This window comes from Lonchura striata, chromosome 2 (assembly GCF_046129695.1).
Source record: "Lonchura striata isolate bLonStr1 chromosome 2, bLonStr1.mat, whole genome shotgun sequence".
NCBI classification, from domain to species: domain Eukaryota; kingdom Metazoa; phylum Chordata; class Aves; order Passeriformes; family Estrildidae; genus Lonchura; species Lonchura striata.
In genome coordinates, this window is record NC_134604.1 from 27,443,704 (window position 1) to 27,462,048 (window position 18,345).

General features: G+C 38.8%; 1 protein-coding gene across 2 annotated transcripts in view; it reads right to left on the reverse strand.

Moving 5' to 3' along the window:
- GSK3B (glycogen synthase kinase 3 beta) overlaps positions 1–18,345 on the reverse strand; it is a 148,840-nt gene that overhangs the window by 56,750 nt on the left and 73,745 nt on the right. For both annotated transcript variants that reach the window (XM_021548813.3, XM_021548814.3), the window contains exon 3: positions 12,372–12,455. In XM_021548813.3, coding sequence (XP_021404488.1) covers positions 12,372–12,455 — 84 coding nt within the window. The remainder of the gene's footprint in view (positions 1–12,371; positions 12,456–18,345) is intronic.

Consider the following 18,345-nt stretch of genomic DNA (forward strand, 5'->3'; position numbering starts at 1 on the left):
TTAATACTTTTGTCAAACTTATGTTTAAGATCATGTTAATTGTTCTGGTCTCCAGTGTAAGATATTATTTTCTGATTATAAATGGAGGCAAGGATATAATTGTTCTGCTCAGTCAATATTTTCATTAGGAGAGTATTTCAAGGTAACATCTGCATAATTAGTTAAAACAGCCTATTAACTCATTAGTCCCTTACCTGCCAAAACCCAAGAAGTGCAAATTTAAAAGTTCAAAACTCATCCCCCAACAACACATCAAAAAAAGTTCAAACAACCTTCATCTTTTAGAAATGTTACTTTGATCTTACTGAATTCCCAGCTATTAAGAGATTAATACATATTAACCATTTGTATACAATAAGCCAGTGTTAATATTTGTAACCTTTCTGTTTACATGTATTTCTATGTCCCAGTAATCTCCAACTTAAACATATCAACTTTTTCATGACAAAAGAGAAGAAGCCAAAACCAAAGTCTCAAGTATAATTTTTAATACCTAGGATTAAGTTAGAAGTTCATGTGAACATAAAGAGAAACAACAAAAGTAGCTTTATAATAAGGTTACATTATAAAGTACCTTATTATACACTAGCAAAGGAAAGAGGACTTAAATGACAAAGTACTGTAATCATATAGTGCCTAACTGCAAAACTGAGAATTTTCAGCAGCAAAACAGGTCTTAAAGAGACTTCTGATATTTTAATGCAGTCTTCAGTGCAAATCCTACCAGGACTGTGAATACACTTAATGGTGGGGAGTGGGTAAAATTAACTATTTCAGCATGAAAAATTATTTTGAAAACTAGTGAATTAACTAGAAGTAACCTCTCCTGTGCCTGCTATTTTATCACCTAGAACTTTCTATAGAGAAAGACAATACTAGAGAATTTACATGGATGGAAACAGCACAGAGCTCCCAAGCCTTCGACTGGAGGCTGTTGTCAGAAGATCCACTGGCTATCTTAACACCTAAACCCAAACCTCATCTAGCTACAGCAATTTAATACTGCTATTCTAGTGTGACTTGACCCATCACTTAAAGCACTGAGTGAAGTGTGTTTCTCTCACAGTGCTCTGCTGTCCTGCCACAGAAAAGAGCAGCAGCAGTCTGGTACAAGGTAACACACAGAGAAATACACACCTTGAATACATATGCAGAGAACTGCTGGCTTTGTGTGTTTTTTAAGGTTCAGAGTTCAAGATCTCTGCTCACCCTAACGTGACAATAAAGGCTTGTATTTTCAGGACATTTTCATAGATCTTACCAATACCTCCTAATAGACCAAGTCACCTTGCACAGCCCTGCCTACGTCATTCTTCCTTACAAAAAAAAAAGCTCTTTTCTTAATATTATTGCTTAAATGACAGTGGCAATAGCACAGCACCAAGCAAATGACAATGGCCCACCAACTTGTATCTATCTGGTCTTATCAAACATAGATGAGGAACAGCTCCAAGACCCTGCCTATGCTGCTGCTTCTCCCAGGGCCATCCCAGGAACTGGGAACAATGTGAAGGCTTCTGGGGACCAATCTGGGGTGAAGAAAATTTTTGAAATGGATGAGAAGGGACAACTACCAGCAGTGCAGAGGAAATACTAGACAGCTCTGGAACTCCACAGACGTGCAAATATATGCAAGGGAAAAAAAACCCAAACCACTTGTATTTTAGCACTTTTCCTGCAGCAAGGAAAGTTCTTCTTTCCCTGACTCTTACTTCAAGCCAATAAAATTCATCCACTGCCTCTTCTTAGGTCAGAGTTTTCAAGGTTTAGTTACAAAATGCCAAAAACAAATGTCCTAAAAAATTCAAAGTTAGCTTATGCTGGTACGGCAATCTGTAAACTATGAGAGAAAACAGTCACATGAATATGAACACTGTTTGCTACAGTGTAGCTACAACCTGATGAATATGCTAAATGTCTGCCTCTCAGAGGATGGGAAAGTCTTACTGGTGACAAATCACTTCACTGAGTACTGTTACTGAGGTTAGTGACTTTGATCCAAGGATTCATGTTTCATGTATCAAAAAGATTTACATAAGAAATTAGAGGGGAAAAAAAGAGTAAAAATTAAATTATAGTGATTTTGTAATCTTCTCATAATGCAAACAAAAGGATGCATGCAAAACAGTAAAACATATGATCAGTAAATCCTGTCCACACTACTTCACAGCAGTGAGTTTAGAGAATTACAGAACTACTCTCTAGTTCATATCATCTTTGCTTTGCTTTTACTGCCTCCATTTTTATTTCCAATTTTACATGCTAGAGATGGGGGTTTCACTTCTGAGTTTTGATGCCATCTGTGGTAACTGAAAAAACAGCATGGGTTTTGTGTTGTGCTGCTCCTGTACAAATGTATATCACACAGAACACAAAAGCACATGAACACCTTTCTCTACCTCATCAACTATCAAGTTTTAATGTACCACTTGAGGGACCCAGAACTCCAATATGCAGCTATAAAGGCAAGGCTTATGCCATTGGCCACGTAAGTAGCGGCATATTCCACTCCTATGACATGCAACTGACTCCAGTTTTCTTAATGACTGCTATAATAAATTAAAGATTATTCAAATGTTTTGAATGACATCCTCCTGATGTCATCTGGAACTGGTCTGATAAACATACGGGAAAGAGTTTTCATGAGCCCTGATCCTTCCCAGTGAGCATGAAGTGGATGAAAATAATATCAAAGTTACCTGGATTCCCCTGAACAAGATTCAGGACAAGCTAGGAAGCAGTCATGGCCTGACAAGCTTTGAGCATGATGTAACCTGGTTTGCCTACCTCATGCATTCCTCCTAAACACATATTTTTCCAGTGACCCGGATGTATTGCAATAGGAAACAGGGTTAGCTCAAAGAGCTTGCCAAATGAGGGCAACAGCTCAAGGATTAACTGGGACGATCAAGGCTTATCTTTCCATTACAGGGAACCTCACCACATATTCCATAAGTGACTTGTTTCCATTCTGCTGTTTCAAAACTGCTGGTCTGGGAACAAAACAAGGTACCCTGACTGACACAAGCATGTCCGAAATTACCTACAAAGAACTGAAAAGGCCAGAGGAAGCTGCAGCATGTGAAATATAGAAAGCAAATATAAGATGTCATTAATTAACTCACTTCTCCTTAAAGACCATGGGCTTACTAGCTTTCTGTTGCAGGTCAAATGTTTATGTGTATTTGTATTCTCCTGTGATTGCTGCTAAGGTTATGACCATGTACAGTTCAAAATAAAAAAGGGGAAGGACAGAAAGCCAGATCCTGAAACCCAGAATCAAAGTATTTCATTAGGATTTTTGACTTCAGCAATGTGGCTCACGTACCAGCATCAAGTGCTAGAAGATGTTTTTTGTCACTTGGCAGATGAATCCTCAGTTGACAAAACACTGCTCCAAAATGAGCCACAGCATGATGCTTTGCCATCAAATTGCTCCCAAGAACCACTAATTCAGGCACTGCTTCACTTTGGTGGGAAATACTTAATGCAAGTAAATACTCACATAACCTGTACCATAATAAGAGGCATGAGAAAGACTAGGACACAAGAGCCAAAACATTTTAGCAACTCCATTCTTTTTCTTGTGCCAGAAATTGGAGACAAAACAGGATCAAAGTACATGAGCATTACACACAGTGCGGCTGAGGACTGAGCAAAATTGAAAACATTGCCTTACTGACAAAGGAAAGGCTAGAGGTGCCAAACTCCATTTTAAAATTCTTGTGTCTTTCAGTTCACATAAGTAATCTGTTCAAAGCATCCTCCAGTTATGCTTGAGGCCAATATAAAGAAACAGCTATTGAATTAAAATAAAGCAATGGGTATTGAATTCAAAGATTCACGTTTCTAGATTGTTCCTTGCAGTGATAGTTAAAATATTGCTTCTCTGTGATCATCCCCTATCTCAACAAACATCAAATTGATCTAAAGTGGATCCTAGAAGCTTTTGTTACCTTTTGTTTTCAATTATTAGACACACTACATTTACAACATGCACATATAAAGCAGCAACCAATATTAAGCCAGTAACAGTCCAACTATTCCCCCTATTTACCACCATAATGATAGAGGCCAGGGAGGTCATACATGCCAAACACCAAACTGAGAGCGAAAGGAGAATTCTTGCTCTGAAAATATGTCAGCATCTAATAAGATGTTCTAAGTATTCCTGAACTGTCAAGGCCTATGTGGAATCTAAGGAAAACTCTGAACATCAAGTAATAGGGTAAAAAGGTTAAGAAACTATTCGGGGTGCTCTTTCTTCTAGGGTAACCATATTTACTGCTCAGCATTTGGAAAAAGTGATGAATATGCTCATTTCGGTTGTCATCTCCTGGCAAATCAGTAACAGTGTGACAGTGGTACTGGTGTTGTTTGGGATGGGTTTTTGTTTGTTTTCAATGGACTCCACCTGATCAGCTGTATGAGCATAACTGAGAGGACATGAACAACACAGGAGTTTCTTAGACTAACTTTGCATTAGGAGAAATAAATGTGGAATTGCATTTGGAAGAAACTCGCTTCATATGTCTACTCAAGCTAAATGCACACAGACAAGCGATACACTTAAAATTAAGTAATATGCCTCCAAAATGTACTTCTCATTATTAAAATTATCCCAAGGCTTCAGTATTAGGGCTGTATGAGGCAAATTAACCAATCAGTTTACCCAGGAGGATCTTTTTCTTTACCGTATGCCAGCACCCCACTGATGATGTTTCAGAGGTAGGTGCTGCATGGAGCAGTTAGTGACAGGATGCAGCAATGCAAGGGTTCTGTCAAAAAGGATTTACCTTTGAGTGGGAAAGCAAGAAAATGCCTTTCAGCATTTCATGCAGACTATGCCTTTTCCAAGAATACATTATTTGAACACTGGATTGTCAGCATGAGGTAAAATATGCCCTTCACCCTGATGTAGGCATCTAAATTTAGACAATACATAAAGTTCAAAGTCACAATTTTTGCCCTAGATTTAAAAAAATGTTATTTAACTTTTCTTAAAGCCACAACCAGCACACACTTCACACCCCTTTATCAAGCACCATGAGAGACCCACCTTCCTTCTCTTATCTTGAAGGCTAACATGGTATGTTACGGATACAAAGATTTTGGACACACTTTCAAAGACAAAGCAAAAATTTGCAGCCTTCCTACTCTTAACTAATAAGTAGACATGATACACAAGAAATATTTGAAAATGCAAAATATGTGCTAGCTGACCTTATTTGTATAAAGGAATGACATCCAGTGGTCACGTGTGTCTGTTTTTACTTGCAGTTTACAACCACATCTATTTCAAAACAGAGCTTTGGCTGCCACCAAAGTAATAGGAGTTCAAGCCTAGAGATACAGTTGCAGTTTCAAACAGATAAATGCAAGGATGTAAAAACAGTTGAAGACTCAACTTCAGTGTTCAGAAAGATACCAATACTTTCTAATAATACTGCAAATATTGGGCAAAGTATCTTCTTTTCTAATCCCTGACTCTTCATGCCTGAGTTTGAGAACTGAGATCTGTATCAAAAGTTCTGTTCCTATGACTATTTGTCAAAACTTACCAAATTGTTCTGTAATGCTCATTACTCTTCAGCAAAACAGTCATGTTATGTAGGTAGAAACTTCCAAGTGGATCAGCTGTGATGGCAGCATAAGTCAGAAATCAACCCTCCCAACAAAATTAGTATTTAAGAACTTTCTTGGGTCTTGTTTAAAGCCACCTGATTTACATTATCTACCTTTGATCACTGAAAGAGTAGAGGGTCTTAGGTGATGCACTAAGGCATTCTTTGTCAGAAGAAAAAAAACCAAAAAGACATTTTCTGACCTAGTTTTCCCCTCTAAAGAGCAGCTACTGTAAAGGAAAAGGTCACACATTAAAATAATTTGGGAATCCCGGATGATTCTTGTTTATTTTATGCCCTGTGAATTCCTTAAGCTTATAGATGTACTTCCAAGAAGAATTTCTATCAAGTTGGAAACATCTGCCCAACATCTAAAATGCAGGACTGAGCTATCATCCTTGACATAAATGATCTGTGTATATTTGAACCCCAGCTCCCAAGCAGGGATTGTGCCACCAACTGGCCATAAGTCTGTTGCAAGGTGAAAATTAACAGATGATGTTTGAATCACTGGACTGTCCTGCACACCTCGTGATGAAACCAAAAGCAGAGTCTTTGGAGATCCACTTGTTTTCTTGACTGTTCACTGCTTTCCAGGGTGAGTATGAATTTCTGAATCAGGATAAATCCATGACAAAAAGGCAAGACAATACATAATAATGGTTCAAACTACATGCCTGCCTCAGAAAAAACAACACAAGCTGCCTTCCTAATGGCCATACAACACTGGGAAGATGAGAGCACGAGCTAGAAATGGCAGAAGAATGACTCGAGAACAGAAGAGAGACCAACCAGATCTACTGGATGGCTCATTGGCCTAGAGACAGATCTCTGAGCTGCCTATTTTCACTGCATGCACCTCCCACACTAAGAATCTAGCCACTGCTGCCTACTCCCCTCTTGTGAAGCCCTACCACAGGCAGACAAAACTGCTATTTCTAATAACAAAACCTACTCACAACCAGAGACTGCTCATAACTACAATGAAGGAAATTCCCAACCTGTTGCAAACCCTAACAGCAGTAACTGATAATCATTATATGATGACTGATGCCCTTTCTGAAATTAGCTTGGCAGGCCTCAGGCAAGAACTACAGAGATACCAACATCACAAAACTCCTCATAATTGGCATTAATTGCTTTTTTGTTGACAACACACAAGATCTGCCAGGGACTGAATGAATGGTAGTTACTAAATTCATCTCTGGTGATGGCCCTTCAGCACATTACTAGGCTGGTGCAAAACATTCACATAGACTGTCAGTGCAAAATTGGGCTCAAGGCTCTGTTAATTGCCCTTTTTGCGCAGTAACTTTTTTTTTTTTTAAGTTCAATTAAGAAACCAAATGGTTCCCATTTTAACAGGAACAGAATGGATGGTTCTTACATGAGGACTCATCTGTATACTCCTGCAAGAAATAATGATATTCATGCTTCTCTGAAGGTGGAGGACATAATAGGGATACAACTCGCAAATCAGATAATTGCCTCCTTCTTCCAAACTTCTTCATTGCCATTTAACCCAGAGCTGCCAATGCCCACCAGACAGTGCACAGAAGCTTATAGATGCAGCTCAGCATGTATCTCCTGCACGTTTATTTTAAACTTCAGCCTAAGTCTATGGGAGTAAATTTCCATCCTGAGTCTTCATGGACTTTTGGCTACATGCCCTTATAGCTAAGGCTAAATAAGACCTGACATCAATTAGAGCATGCAGAAGGGCCAGCTCAGCCTCCAAAAAAGTGTCAGCATATTGCTTGTTTGTGATCTCTCTCTGCTTCCATTTTTGCTTTGACTCCTCTGAATACTGAACCACCTTAAGGAGGAAAAACTAAAAAAAACATAACCACAGGTGCAATTACTCAACAAAAATTGTATTTACTTTTACTTTGATTTGATGCAGAAACAAATCCCTTCAGTAACTTCTCATCCTCTTTTGGACAAAGGTATGGATCAATCAGTCTATTCAACACTCTAAAGTATCCATACAGGAAAAACCTGACAGTTATGAAACACCACCAAGATCTAACCAGAAATAGAGAGGGATAAAAAAGGTGGAATTAGGAACTCATTTCACTTTTACACAGCTGAGTAACTTTACTTGGCAGCCACTGATTTAAGAAGTTAGGTCATTCTGTAAAACATCAGGAAATACTCTTAGCAAAGCAGTCAGAGGAATTATTTCCTGTATTCATGTTTGCCCTGCCTTGGACTATGGTTTGAAAGGTTCTCTGCAGAATTAGGCTAGAAAGGACAGGTGGCAAGACCATCCCCCCCTGCAAAATTAAATAAAGACCTACATTTTTGTATCATGCTAAATGCAAAGCAGTTCCTGAAATTAAGGAAATGTAGAAAAAAAATAACCCTGAAACATATGCCTTCCTAATACTGTCTGATCTGCAGTGGAAAGCTGACAGGCAAACCAGGCATCTTGTTCAAGATCTTATCCTAAGGCATAATACCAAAGCTATCAAACAGCGGAACTGGCTAGTCCTAAAATCCTGCTCATTTTCTCTAAGAATTACCTAGAAAACTATAAACCACAGAAATACAGCATGGAAAAGTCTTGTGGCTACTTTCAGAAGAAGCTTTCATGTACCATTCAACCCATTATTTGGTTGTATCTTCTTTCCCTCTGGCTCACTCCACCAGATGTAATTACACATTTTAGATTACTGAAAAGCACATTACAGGTATGAAAGTCAGTGCCCTGTTATCAGACATCTCATACAGCCCCAAAAAGAAGAAAAAATCAGAATCTACTCTGACAAATTCATTAAGGAAGAGGCTTTTGAAAAAGCTGGGTTATCCAACAGGTCTGACAAATGTCTGCAAACTTTCAAAAAGAATGAATTGAGGAGGAAATAGCTTATAGAAGCAACCTGAATGCCAAGCCTGTCAACTGTCATCTTAATATAAATTATGTACCTTCTTTGAGCTCTTTTAGACTAGAAATTATTAGTCAAGCATAATTAATACTTAGTACTCAGAACAACTTTTTATATCTATATATACACATAAAGGTGCATATATATGTGTGCATGTATATATATACACACACATACACACTTCGTTATATATAGCAATATAAATTCAAAGATGCTCAGAACAAGAGGGAGTCATCCAATGACAGAAAAAAAAGGAAGAATTCAGTCAAAGCCATGTTTGATACATGATTTTCATGCTGCTATGGCTTGATGGCTTTGTCAAAAGAAGGAAAGAAGTTTAAACAATTGGGAGACATAAAAAGGAGAGTCCATCACAAGAAAAAAAGAATAGCTAGGGAGCTCAAACCCTTCAACCATCCCCCACATAGCCTGCAGAAAGAGCTAATGGAGAGCTCCACATCACTACAAACTAGCACTACAACTTGGATACAGATAAGGAATAGTCTTACTAGCAAGTGGTTTTCAGATTTGCTTTTCTATTTGATACTATTCCAGTTTTCCAATCAAGAATGAAACCTCCTGTTTTTCTAGACTGAAGACAGTTTTAAAGTTTCCCAGTGTCTAAAAATACCCAGCAATTGAAATGAACTAAAGTGATTGTTAGGCACATGGCTTTCAAAGAGTGCCAGTCTGACTAGATATGGAAAAATCCTTTGAGGTATCTCTAAATCAAGACAGATTTAAGCTTCTTGGATACTGGAAAATGCCCCCACCAAAAAAACAAAAAAACCAAAACAAAACAAAAAAAAAAAAAAAAACAAAACCAGTCCAACAAAACAAAACCAACAACAGCAAAAAAAAAAAAAAAAAAAAACCCAACAAAAACAACAAAACAAACCCCAAAAAAACAACAAAAAAGCATAAAAACCCCAAAACAAAATAAACAAACAAACAAACAAAAAAAACCAACAAACCAACAACCAAAAAAAAAACCCCAAACCCATCCAGAAAGAGAAGTCTCTGTGGTTAGGGATGCTGGTGTCAAGCACCAGGAAAGAAGGGAGAAGTCCAAGTAACATGAACAGATGGAATAAACACAGTGCAAGAAAATCTTTATGCCAAAGAATGCTTGATATATAAGTATCATAATTTAATTAATGAGATCAGCAGTAAAAGAGTTACCTCTGAGACTTTCCCATCGCTGCTAGACTTAATTATCACAAAAACAGATTAATGGCAGAGGATCATCAAGTTCTTCACAAAGACTGTCAACAACTGCAAGCCCAACTCATCACTACACCACCCATTTTCTGCTATACAATTCTTGGATTTTTATATTACTCTTCCCATTGGACTTGCCTTCAATAATCAGTTTATATAAACCTGTGGGGACATACCATCTATATCTGAAACTGCTTCCTAAACATCCTTCCTGGTTACCAAATGGCACATTACACTTTTCTCCTTCTCCACCCCACAGACAGTTTGATTATAAGGGAAATATGGAAGAAAATATGCTATCGCTTCCCCAAAATGACAAAAGCACGATAAGGAATGTTTTCCTTCCTTCCCACATGAACTTGAGAACAGCAACTTGCCTCTGTCTAGAGCTTTTCCCAAACAGCAGATGAACTCCAGCCCCTTTCCTCCTAGCAGAGTACCAGTCTGTTACAAGGCAAGAACAGCAACCTGTTATACCCCATAGTCCATGGAGGAAAAGCTGTGGCAAGCTGCTGTGCTAACACTCAGCTTGTGTTTGCTACAGCTTCTTCTGCAGGTGTTTCCTGAGAGCTGCAAGAATGGGCAGGAGTCACGCATGCCATCGCACACTGATCTCCACACGCTGCCACCTACATGGAAATACTTGCAAGTCAATTATGTGGCGTTTTGTATTGAACTGCAAGAGACCTTGCAACCTGAACTGCAGCATTACACTGCTGATGTTCTGGGTGCGTGCTGGCCCCAGGCACTGATTCCCATTAGTCCTCTTTTGCAACAGGGTAGCAGTGGAAATCTCAAAGGCATGGAGCAGAGGCATGAAGACCAAGGAGCAGAAAGTAATGTAAAAGAAAACTTCTCAGTGAAGCATAAAGATTCATTGGCCATGGATAGAGACATTTTTAAAAGCTACATTAGTGCTGCCAAAAATCAGCCATGAGGAGTTGAAACAGCAGAATGGAAAATCCAGCCTCAAGCTCAGCTTCATTTAAAGATTTCCAAAAGAGTTTTTCTCTAGTTACTGTTACACAAAAGCTCCTGGGACAGCGTTCTGAGCAGTTTTAACACTCCACTGTTTGCAGGAGGCTTTTGAAAGCCTTTAGATAAGGCAGTTGTCTCATTTGTCCAGGAAATTCTGCTTCACTGCAGTTTAGTTACAAGCTGCTTTAAAAATCCCAATCAACCAACAAAAAATTCCAAATCCAAGCCCTTCTTCACAGCATTTTCCTTTTTGTACTCATGCTGGTTGAGGAATATCTGTTACGAACTAAATACAGCTTAAAAAACGACACTGCACTACCAACAAAACTTACAGAGCTGAAATGCTTGTTAGCACTATCCAAGAGGAAGAAAGGAAAGAGGAGGTTGATTAAAAAAAAAAATTAAAAACCCAAAATTATATTTCTCCTTGAATGCTGTAGTTTTGCAGGCTCTCTTTAGGCACAGACAAGGTACAGGACCAGGTCCCCTGCAAAACACCTCTCAGGTAACAGCACATCTCCTCCAATTATCCCCCTGTGCACAGCACAAGACAATTGCAACTTAACCTGGAGACATCAGCTACTTTTCTGGCTCCAAAGAGCATGAAAGGGGAGGATTGCCTCTTCCAGTGTGCTGACCCACTTGATGAACCTGCAGTTAACAGCCTGCCAGTAGCTATCAGCTCTCATACACAGCCCTTTATAGCACTGTAGACAAGTATATCAGCATCTGAAAACAGCTAAGGATGCAATCTGCTTCAAAAAATTAAAAAAAATTGCAGCATTTATATAAGTTATCTAAAAATTATATAAATATTTGTAATGATATATAGAAGGATCAGAGAAAATTCAGAAGGTCATCTAGCTCATTTTCTGACCTCGCAGCTTACATTAACTCCCACATAGACCACAATGACTTTGTTTTTACTCCATGGATGATCCTGCTTTAAGGATAAGGTTGGATCAGATGACATCTTGTAGTTCGTTTTCACCCTGAATTCTCCAATGATTTGTAAAATGCTGATACATACTTAGATAAGGAATACATTATAATTCCACATTAAAACTAAACCTTGTAATCCCATCTTAAAAAAACCAAGGACCTTTTAAACCTGGACTGAACGAAAACAAATGCCAGTATCTACTTCTTGAGAGTTATCTAGCTATTTGCTCTTTCTTCTGGAGCACAAACATTCTGACAAATTATACAATCACATGATCATGTATTATTCTTTCCTTTGGGTTCAGAAACTTAGCCTATACCTGGAACAGATGCACAAGGAAGGGGGACAGAAGCATACAAAGACTGGTTCTGAGAAAAGTCACATAAATGCTTTAAATCTAAAATGCTTAACACTGAATTCTAGAAAACACACATATCTGCACATCAGAATAGTAGTGCTAGAACACAAAGCTCAGCTGTGATCCAATAAATTAAGAAAGAGGCAGTGCATATGCAAATCTACTGCAGCCTTGTTCCTTACAGACCACACACTTCTATACTGAAAAACATCTGCTCCAGCATGACCTGTTGGGCACCATTATAGAGTTTTCTAGTAGTCAATGTCTGCTATCTTCACATTTCTGCCTCCAGATATTCAGACAGTCCTGGTATACACCAGACAGTTACCAGGACACATTCCTTTGTTTCTCATTCTTACCTTCTCTCCACTAGAGTAGAAGAAATAACGCAATCGGACAATGTTACAATGATCCAACTTTCTCATAATCTGGAGCTCTCTGTTCTGAAACAAGAAATAAGCAAACAATGAGAAAAACTTTCTGTGGAAAAGGTAAGGTATCATCGTGAACACTTTAACATACAGATACAGAAATTGACAAAGTAAAGAACAACTAAGTTGGAAAGGCAACAGCTCTCACATGTTTATTAGTATTTATTGCAACTGCTTTATTATTGAGAATATTGCCACCTTTGACTACATTTTCTCTTTAAAATAAACATCCACAAATCCATCAAGTAATTCAAGAATTACCTATTTTCATTATCAAAGGCTCAGTGGTAAAATGCAAGAAGACATTAACTTTTAATTTTTATTTTCCGATCTTATAATAATACAGTATATCAACCAGAGGGATAGGAAGCCTATCCCATTTGAATAAGATAAAAATAATGCAAACATTATGAAAGCAAACAACATTTCCACCCACGTGCCCACGCTTCTCTACAGTGCAAGAGAGGTTTGTAACAGAAGATCTTTTCTTCTACCATTCTTTTTGCAATACCAACATAAAGCACCTGAAACTGATTAGGTAACTCAACTTCCACTTTTGTTCAACCAAGGTTAAACCAGTTTAGACAGACAGAATAATAGCATTATTTCCCATTTTATATCAACCTGAAAAAGCTGTTAAAATAAAATCAGTCCATCACATGCATGATAAACTGGGAACTTTACTGCAATATCTGTTGCATAAATGACGCCTGAACAAATGAAGGATCTTACAGCCTAGCAGGAAAAAACAAATGAAGTTTTGAAATGCAGGTAGGAGTAAAACAAGCAAATAAAATTAGCACAGCTATGTTTGTCACACTTCATTCCACAGCTGTTGCTACAATACTTCTTTCCTCTAGTCACATTTACACATCACTCTTTTTCCTTTCTCAATATGCAATCTGCAGCTACAAAAATAGAGGGCATTCCACTTTTTACTTTGATTGTGGGATTGCTAATCATATATGCTAAAAGAGCAAGAACTAATACACTAGACTAATTCACTATTCTTTACTAGCATCATTAACTCTGGCCAAGTTCAGGAATATTTGGGAAGAGAACTTTAGCCACCATACGTTTTCACACTTAAATGCACAAAGCTAACACCCACTTTGTGCAGTGTTGCTGTCAAAACAATGATTTCAGAGTCTGTGTTATCAGAGGGTCACATACGGTGTCTGTCACTACAATTAATTATTAAGGAACTCCACAAGAACCATTCAGATCTTCTAATGTGAACATGGCTACAAACTCTGCTTTTAATTCCTCTAAGCCATGTAGCCTTAAAAAAGAGGTGCTACATAAGATGTAGTATCATTAATCCTATCAGCCCTGCCACCCACTGACTGAAAAAATACTTCGGTATTAGCCAGCTCTGTACAAACACGAGTGCCATCTCACACAGTTATCAGCTGGCAATTACCAAGCCCGTGGTTAAGGAGAAAGTAAGTCCCTCCCTGAGCCTGCCCAGCCTCTGAACAGATTAAAGCCTAAGACCATTCAGTACATACCAAGACAGGGCTATTCTATGAACAGAGAAAGTAAGAGAAAGCAAGGAGAGATCTGTGAGGCTTTCATGTAGCTCCTGAAATCTTATGGTGTGAATTTGTGAAAAAGGCTTCACCACATAACCTCATCAATGTGCCTCACATCTCACAGAATAAAGCATTCTCCTGGTAGGAACAGGAACTCACATATTCTCCCCTTACTCACTCTTTATTAAATCCAATTTTTTAAAAAAAGTCAATTTTGGGAGTCATGGCTGGGATTCCTGCGCTGGATAGCACAATTCGAACTACAGATCAACAGAATCCCCTCCTCTTGTCAAAACCACTGCTGGCCATGGGGTAGCTCCCTGGGCTTTACAACATGGGGCAGATTTCAATTAATGAGTGAAAGCAGGGAAGGGTCTAGATCCCACTGCTTACAGAATCACCTATTATGATAGAAAATTATTTTCTCCTGTTGCCTTTTACAGCATTTTACTATAGGACTAAACCTAACACTGCAGGTTCTAGCAGTTCAACCAAATTCCACCAGCATTTCATAGCCCAACACATGGTAAGTTATTTCATCTTCCCTTTCTCCTACTGATTGTGATATAGGAATAATACTTTTTATTTCATGGATTTACTGGAAGACACATGAATATCCTAAGCATTAATGTGCAAATATTATTTTGGTAATATCTCTACTAGCTTCTTAAAATACCCGTACATACTCTAAGTCAGGTTATTGCTTCATGTTTTTAGATAGTGTGTACGTGCTGATTGGATGCACTGGAAAAAAGAAATCAGCAGAAGTTATTCTAATGCTAGGCTGAAGTTATATTTATACTCTGATATCTCATCCTAGCACAAGCACAGTATCTGCCTACTGTGGTGCGTTCCACTTTGATCCATCTCCTTCGGCTCTCATCCTGACCATCTGCTGCAGCTGCACAAAGAGTGTTTCAAGAGGTGCCAATATCAGGGACAAGTCATAAACCAGTTACACAGTAACCTATATCTTCCATCCTGTGACTAGGCAGAAGAAAACATATCTAAACTGCAATCTTAGCCAAATAGTCACCTCAGCTATCTTAAAATCAAACTGATTTCTAATCACCACTCCCTGGTGGCATTAAAACTGGAAATACTTGAACAATTGCAAAGCTCAAATTGGATATGGCAGGGGAACAGCTACTGATGTTCACATTCAAGAATTTTTTTTTCAAGTAGTCTCACTTTATCATATACTTCCCTGTACACAACCTTAAACAAGTAACATTATGACGTGGGCTATTAAATACCAGTGCAGAATTGCTTGGAGAGGAAGGGGAAAAATCAGATAACTGGGGAACCTTTAGTGAAATGAACAGTGACAGATGTCATGCACCAAGTGCAAGAGACAAAATGCATGTCTAAAGTTAATGCAAACTAAAATAATTTCAAAACACGCTGATGAGAAAGGCTGACAGTGCACATTTAAAATACAGGGTAGATGAAAACCTAAGGCTCATGCTTATCCTTAACTCATCATTTTTGTTTTCCAAGAAACACAGATGCAAAGTCAGACTCTAAGAGGAGGAAGTTGTTATACTTCTGTGTTCTCCCACCCATTCAACATGAAGGAAAGGGGTGAGTTTTCTAACTAAATGAGTGTACCAGGCCTGGTAAGCACTGCAGAAAGAAATACCCTTCAGCACCAGCCCTGCCACAGGAGAGGACCCAGCAGACATCTGTTGCCAGCAAAATGTGCTGCTGCAGCACACATTCCTTTGAGGAGCCATAAACCAATGGGACTATGAATGGATTACTCAGCCAATTTTCTGCAGTTCAATTTCTTTATCTAAAATAAATTTCTTTATCCAGAAGGCAAAGATTGCTGATGTAGACTGCTCTATGATCAGTGCATTTAAGCTCTCCACTAACTACTGAAACAAATGCCATGTGACAAAACCCTGTTCATCACTTATGGAGACAACTTTCCTAAACCAGACTGCCTCTTATCTGTTCATTATATTGAAGAAAAGTGGTTGCTCATCAAGGTTAAAGATTTGGTTAAAGATTGCCAAGACATCAGATGTATAAGTTCAAAGCACAGCCAATGAAGTTCATGTATGAAAATTCATGCCTTTTATCCAAAGTTACATTCCCAATCCCTCAGAACTGTGCTAATGCTGCATGTGATATGCTGCCACCAAAGCAATTGGTATCACATCATTTCTGTATGTATTACTACTGTAATCTCCTATTACAGACCAGGATAACCATCACTCCCTGCCACCATACACTCCCTTTCCTTCCAATCGAGGGATTTCTAGAGCTAAACCTGATGAATGCAGTTTGCATTCATCACTCTTAGTCTGATTCTTTGCCCTCTCCCTGCCTCACACCCTCCCCATCCCCTTCTCCCTCCCCTTCTTACAGCAGGGGATAAAATGACTGGCTCATCAGAGATGAGGCTTTATGTACTTGCAAGTTCCTGAACTGCACTAGAGCAAATGATGGTGAAAGGTTTTGTACAGGTCACTTTAGCATGACGTTGTCAATATAACCTGGATCCAGTTCAGAACAGAATGCCTCAGTTTCCTTAGCTGAAGGGCACGCTGGGTTTCGATTTTTATTTTTTCTTCTGAATCACCTTTTTAAAGTCTCAGCAAGGTTCTTTGAGGACTATGTTCAGTGCAGATGAAACGGGAGAAATTAGGAATTTATATTTTTGCTTTCCGTCACACCAAGGACATGATCCAGTTATTTTAAACAGATGAAATTATGTATGTCTTGAAATTTTAGAGAAGATATCTTTTAGATGGAAAGGCAGGATAAGCTACCAGTCTACTTCAACAAGTACCTTCAGCATCAGACTTCATGCTTAAATCAAGTAGGAACAGCAACAAAGGTTAATGCTTATTTTTGCACTTTTTAAAGGAATTGTTATTATTCTTGGTGTAATACCTTCAAATGATGAAGCTCAATATGTTCTTCTATCAGACTGAAAAAACAGAAAAGGGAGCATAACTGCATGAACTGTGGCATTACAGATAGACAGAAGTAGCATGGGTAGATCCAAATTTCTCAGTATATACACTATTCCTGCTCTTGTATATGTCGTGATTACTGTTTCCCCCTTTTCTCTGCTTCTACCATAATCTTCTCCATTTTACCACATTTCTTATCCTTCATAAAGGTCTTCCCACAATGCAGAGCTCAAAGAGAAAGCCATGGGCAAACTGGGGAAGAAATCAGCTTCCATTAGGAGGTACAAAGAGTGCCTGGCAGTGATGAGCCAGCTAGTCTTACTTCCTTCTCCTCCTGCTTCTTCCCACTTCTACAGCCAGAATGACTCATCACATCCACTCACCTTCACCTGCTGCACTGCTGAGCCTGCCCTGAGAACAAGCTCAGGCCCAAACCCTTGAGAGAATCAAAGCATTTTTCATCCAGCAGCAAAAAACCCCTTCATTCTGACCCTCTCCCACTGCAAAAAAAAGGCTGGACTCAAAGCACAGGGAAGCAGATACATGCTGAGAGGATTTTCAGTGTGATCCTAGACAACTACGCTTGATGCCATGCAGAAACAGCTGCTTGCACAAAAACAAAGCCATCCCTCCTAAACTAAGCTCTGGAAAACTTACCGAAACAAAAACACTCAAGACCACAGAGGATGTCATTGAAATAGCACCTTGCACGTTACCAAGGGGTAGTGGGATCACAAACCCCAGTGTATTTAGCACATTTTTACTAATATTGTTACTAAAGCTCCCATCCTAGTATATGTGGTTTGTCCTAAGCTTAGTAGTCAGTCCACAAAGTAAAAGCTGTATCGTGTCTTCTCTAAAACCTCCTGAAGTTGTCTGACCCATTCCTCCAAAGATAGATTTCCAACTCCATCAATCACAAAAGTGCTTTTAACACTGTCCTGCTGTCAGAACAAGTATTACAGAAACACCTCTCACAGAACTGACTTTACCAGATAGATGACAATTCAGGCATTTTACAGAATAGAGGCCAATTCCTACATCCATCTTGCCCCAATATATCACACATACATCAGTGCTTAGAGGTAAAAGTAGTGCAAAAGGGGCTTAACTGAAGAAGCCTGCACTGGGAATCTGCCCATGCTGGTTATCAATAGCTACCCACTCATTTTTTAGGCAAGCAATTTAATGCAGAGATATATATCAACAGGGATCATAGTTTCCCTCATTTACATTTGAGGTGTGGATTAGGACAAACCTTCAGTCTTCCCCTCCTGTCAGTCATGGCATATTTACAGCACCAGCAGATCTAATTTGGGGTGGGCTCCATTTTTAGCACACCTGTTAGTCTCAAACTCATGCAATCATGACCCTTAATCCAAAAATAGGGGACAATGCCAACAAATCAATACTATCTATTAAACATCTGCATCTATAACA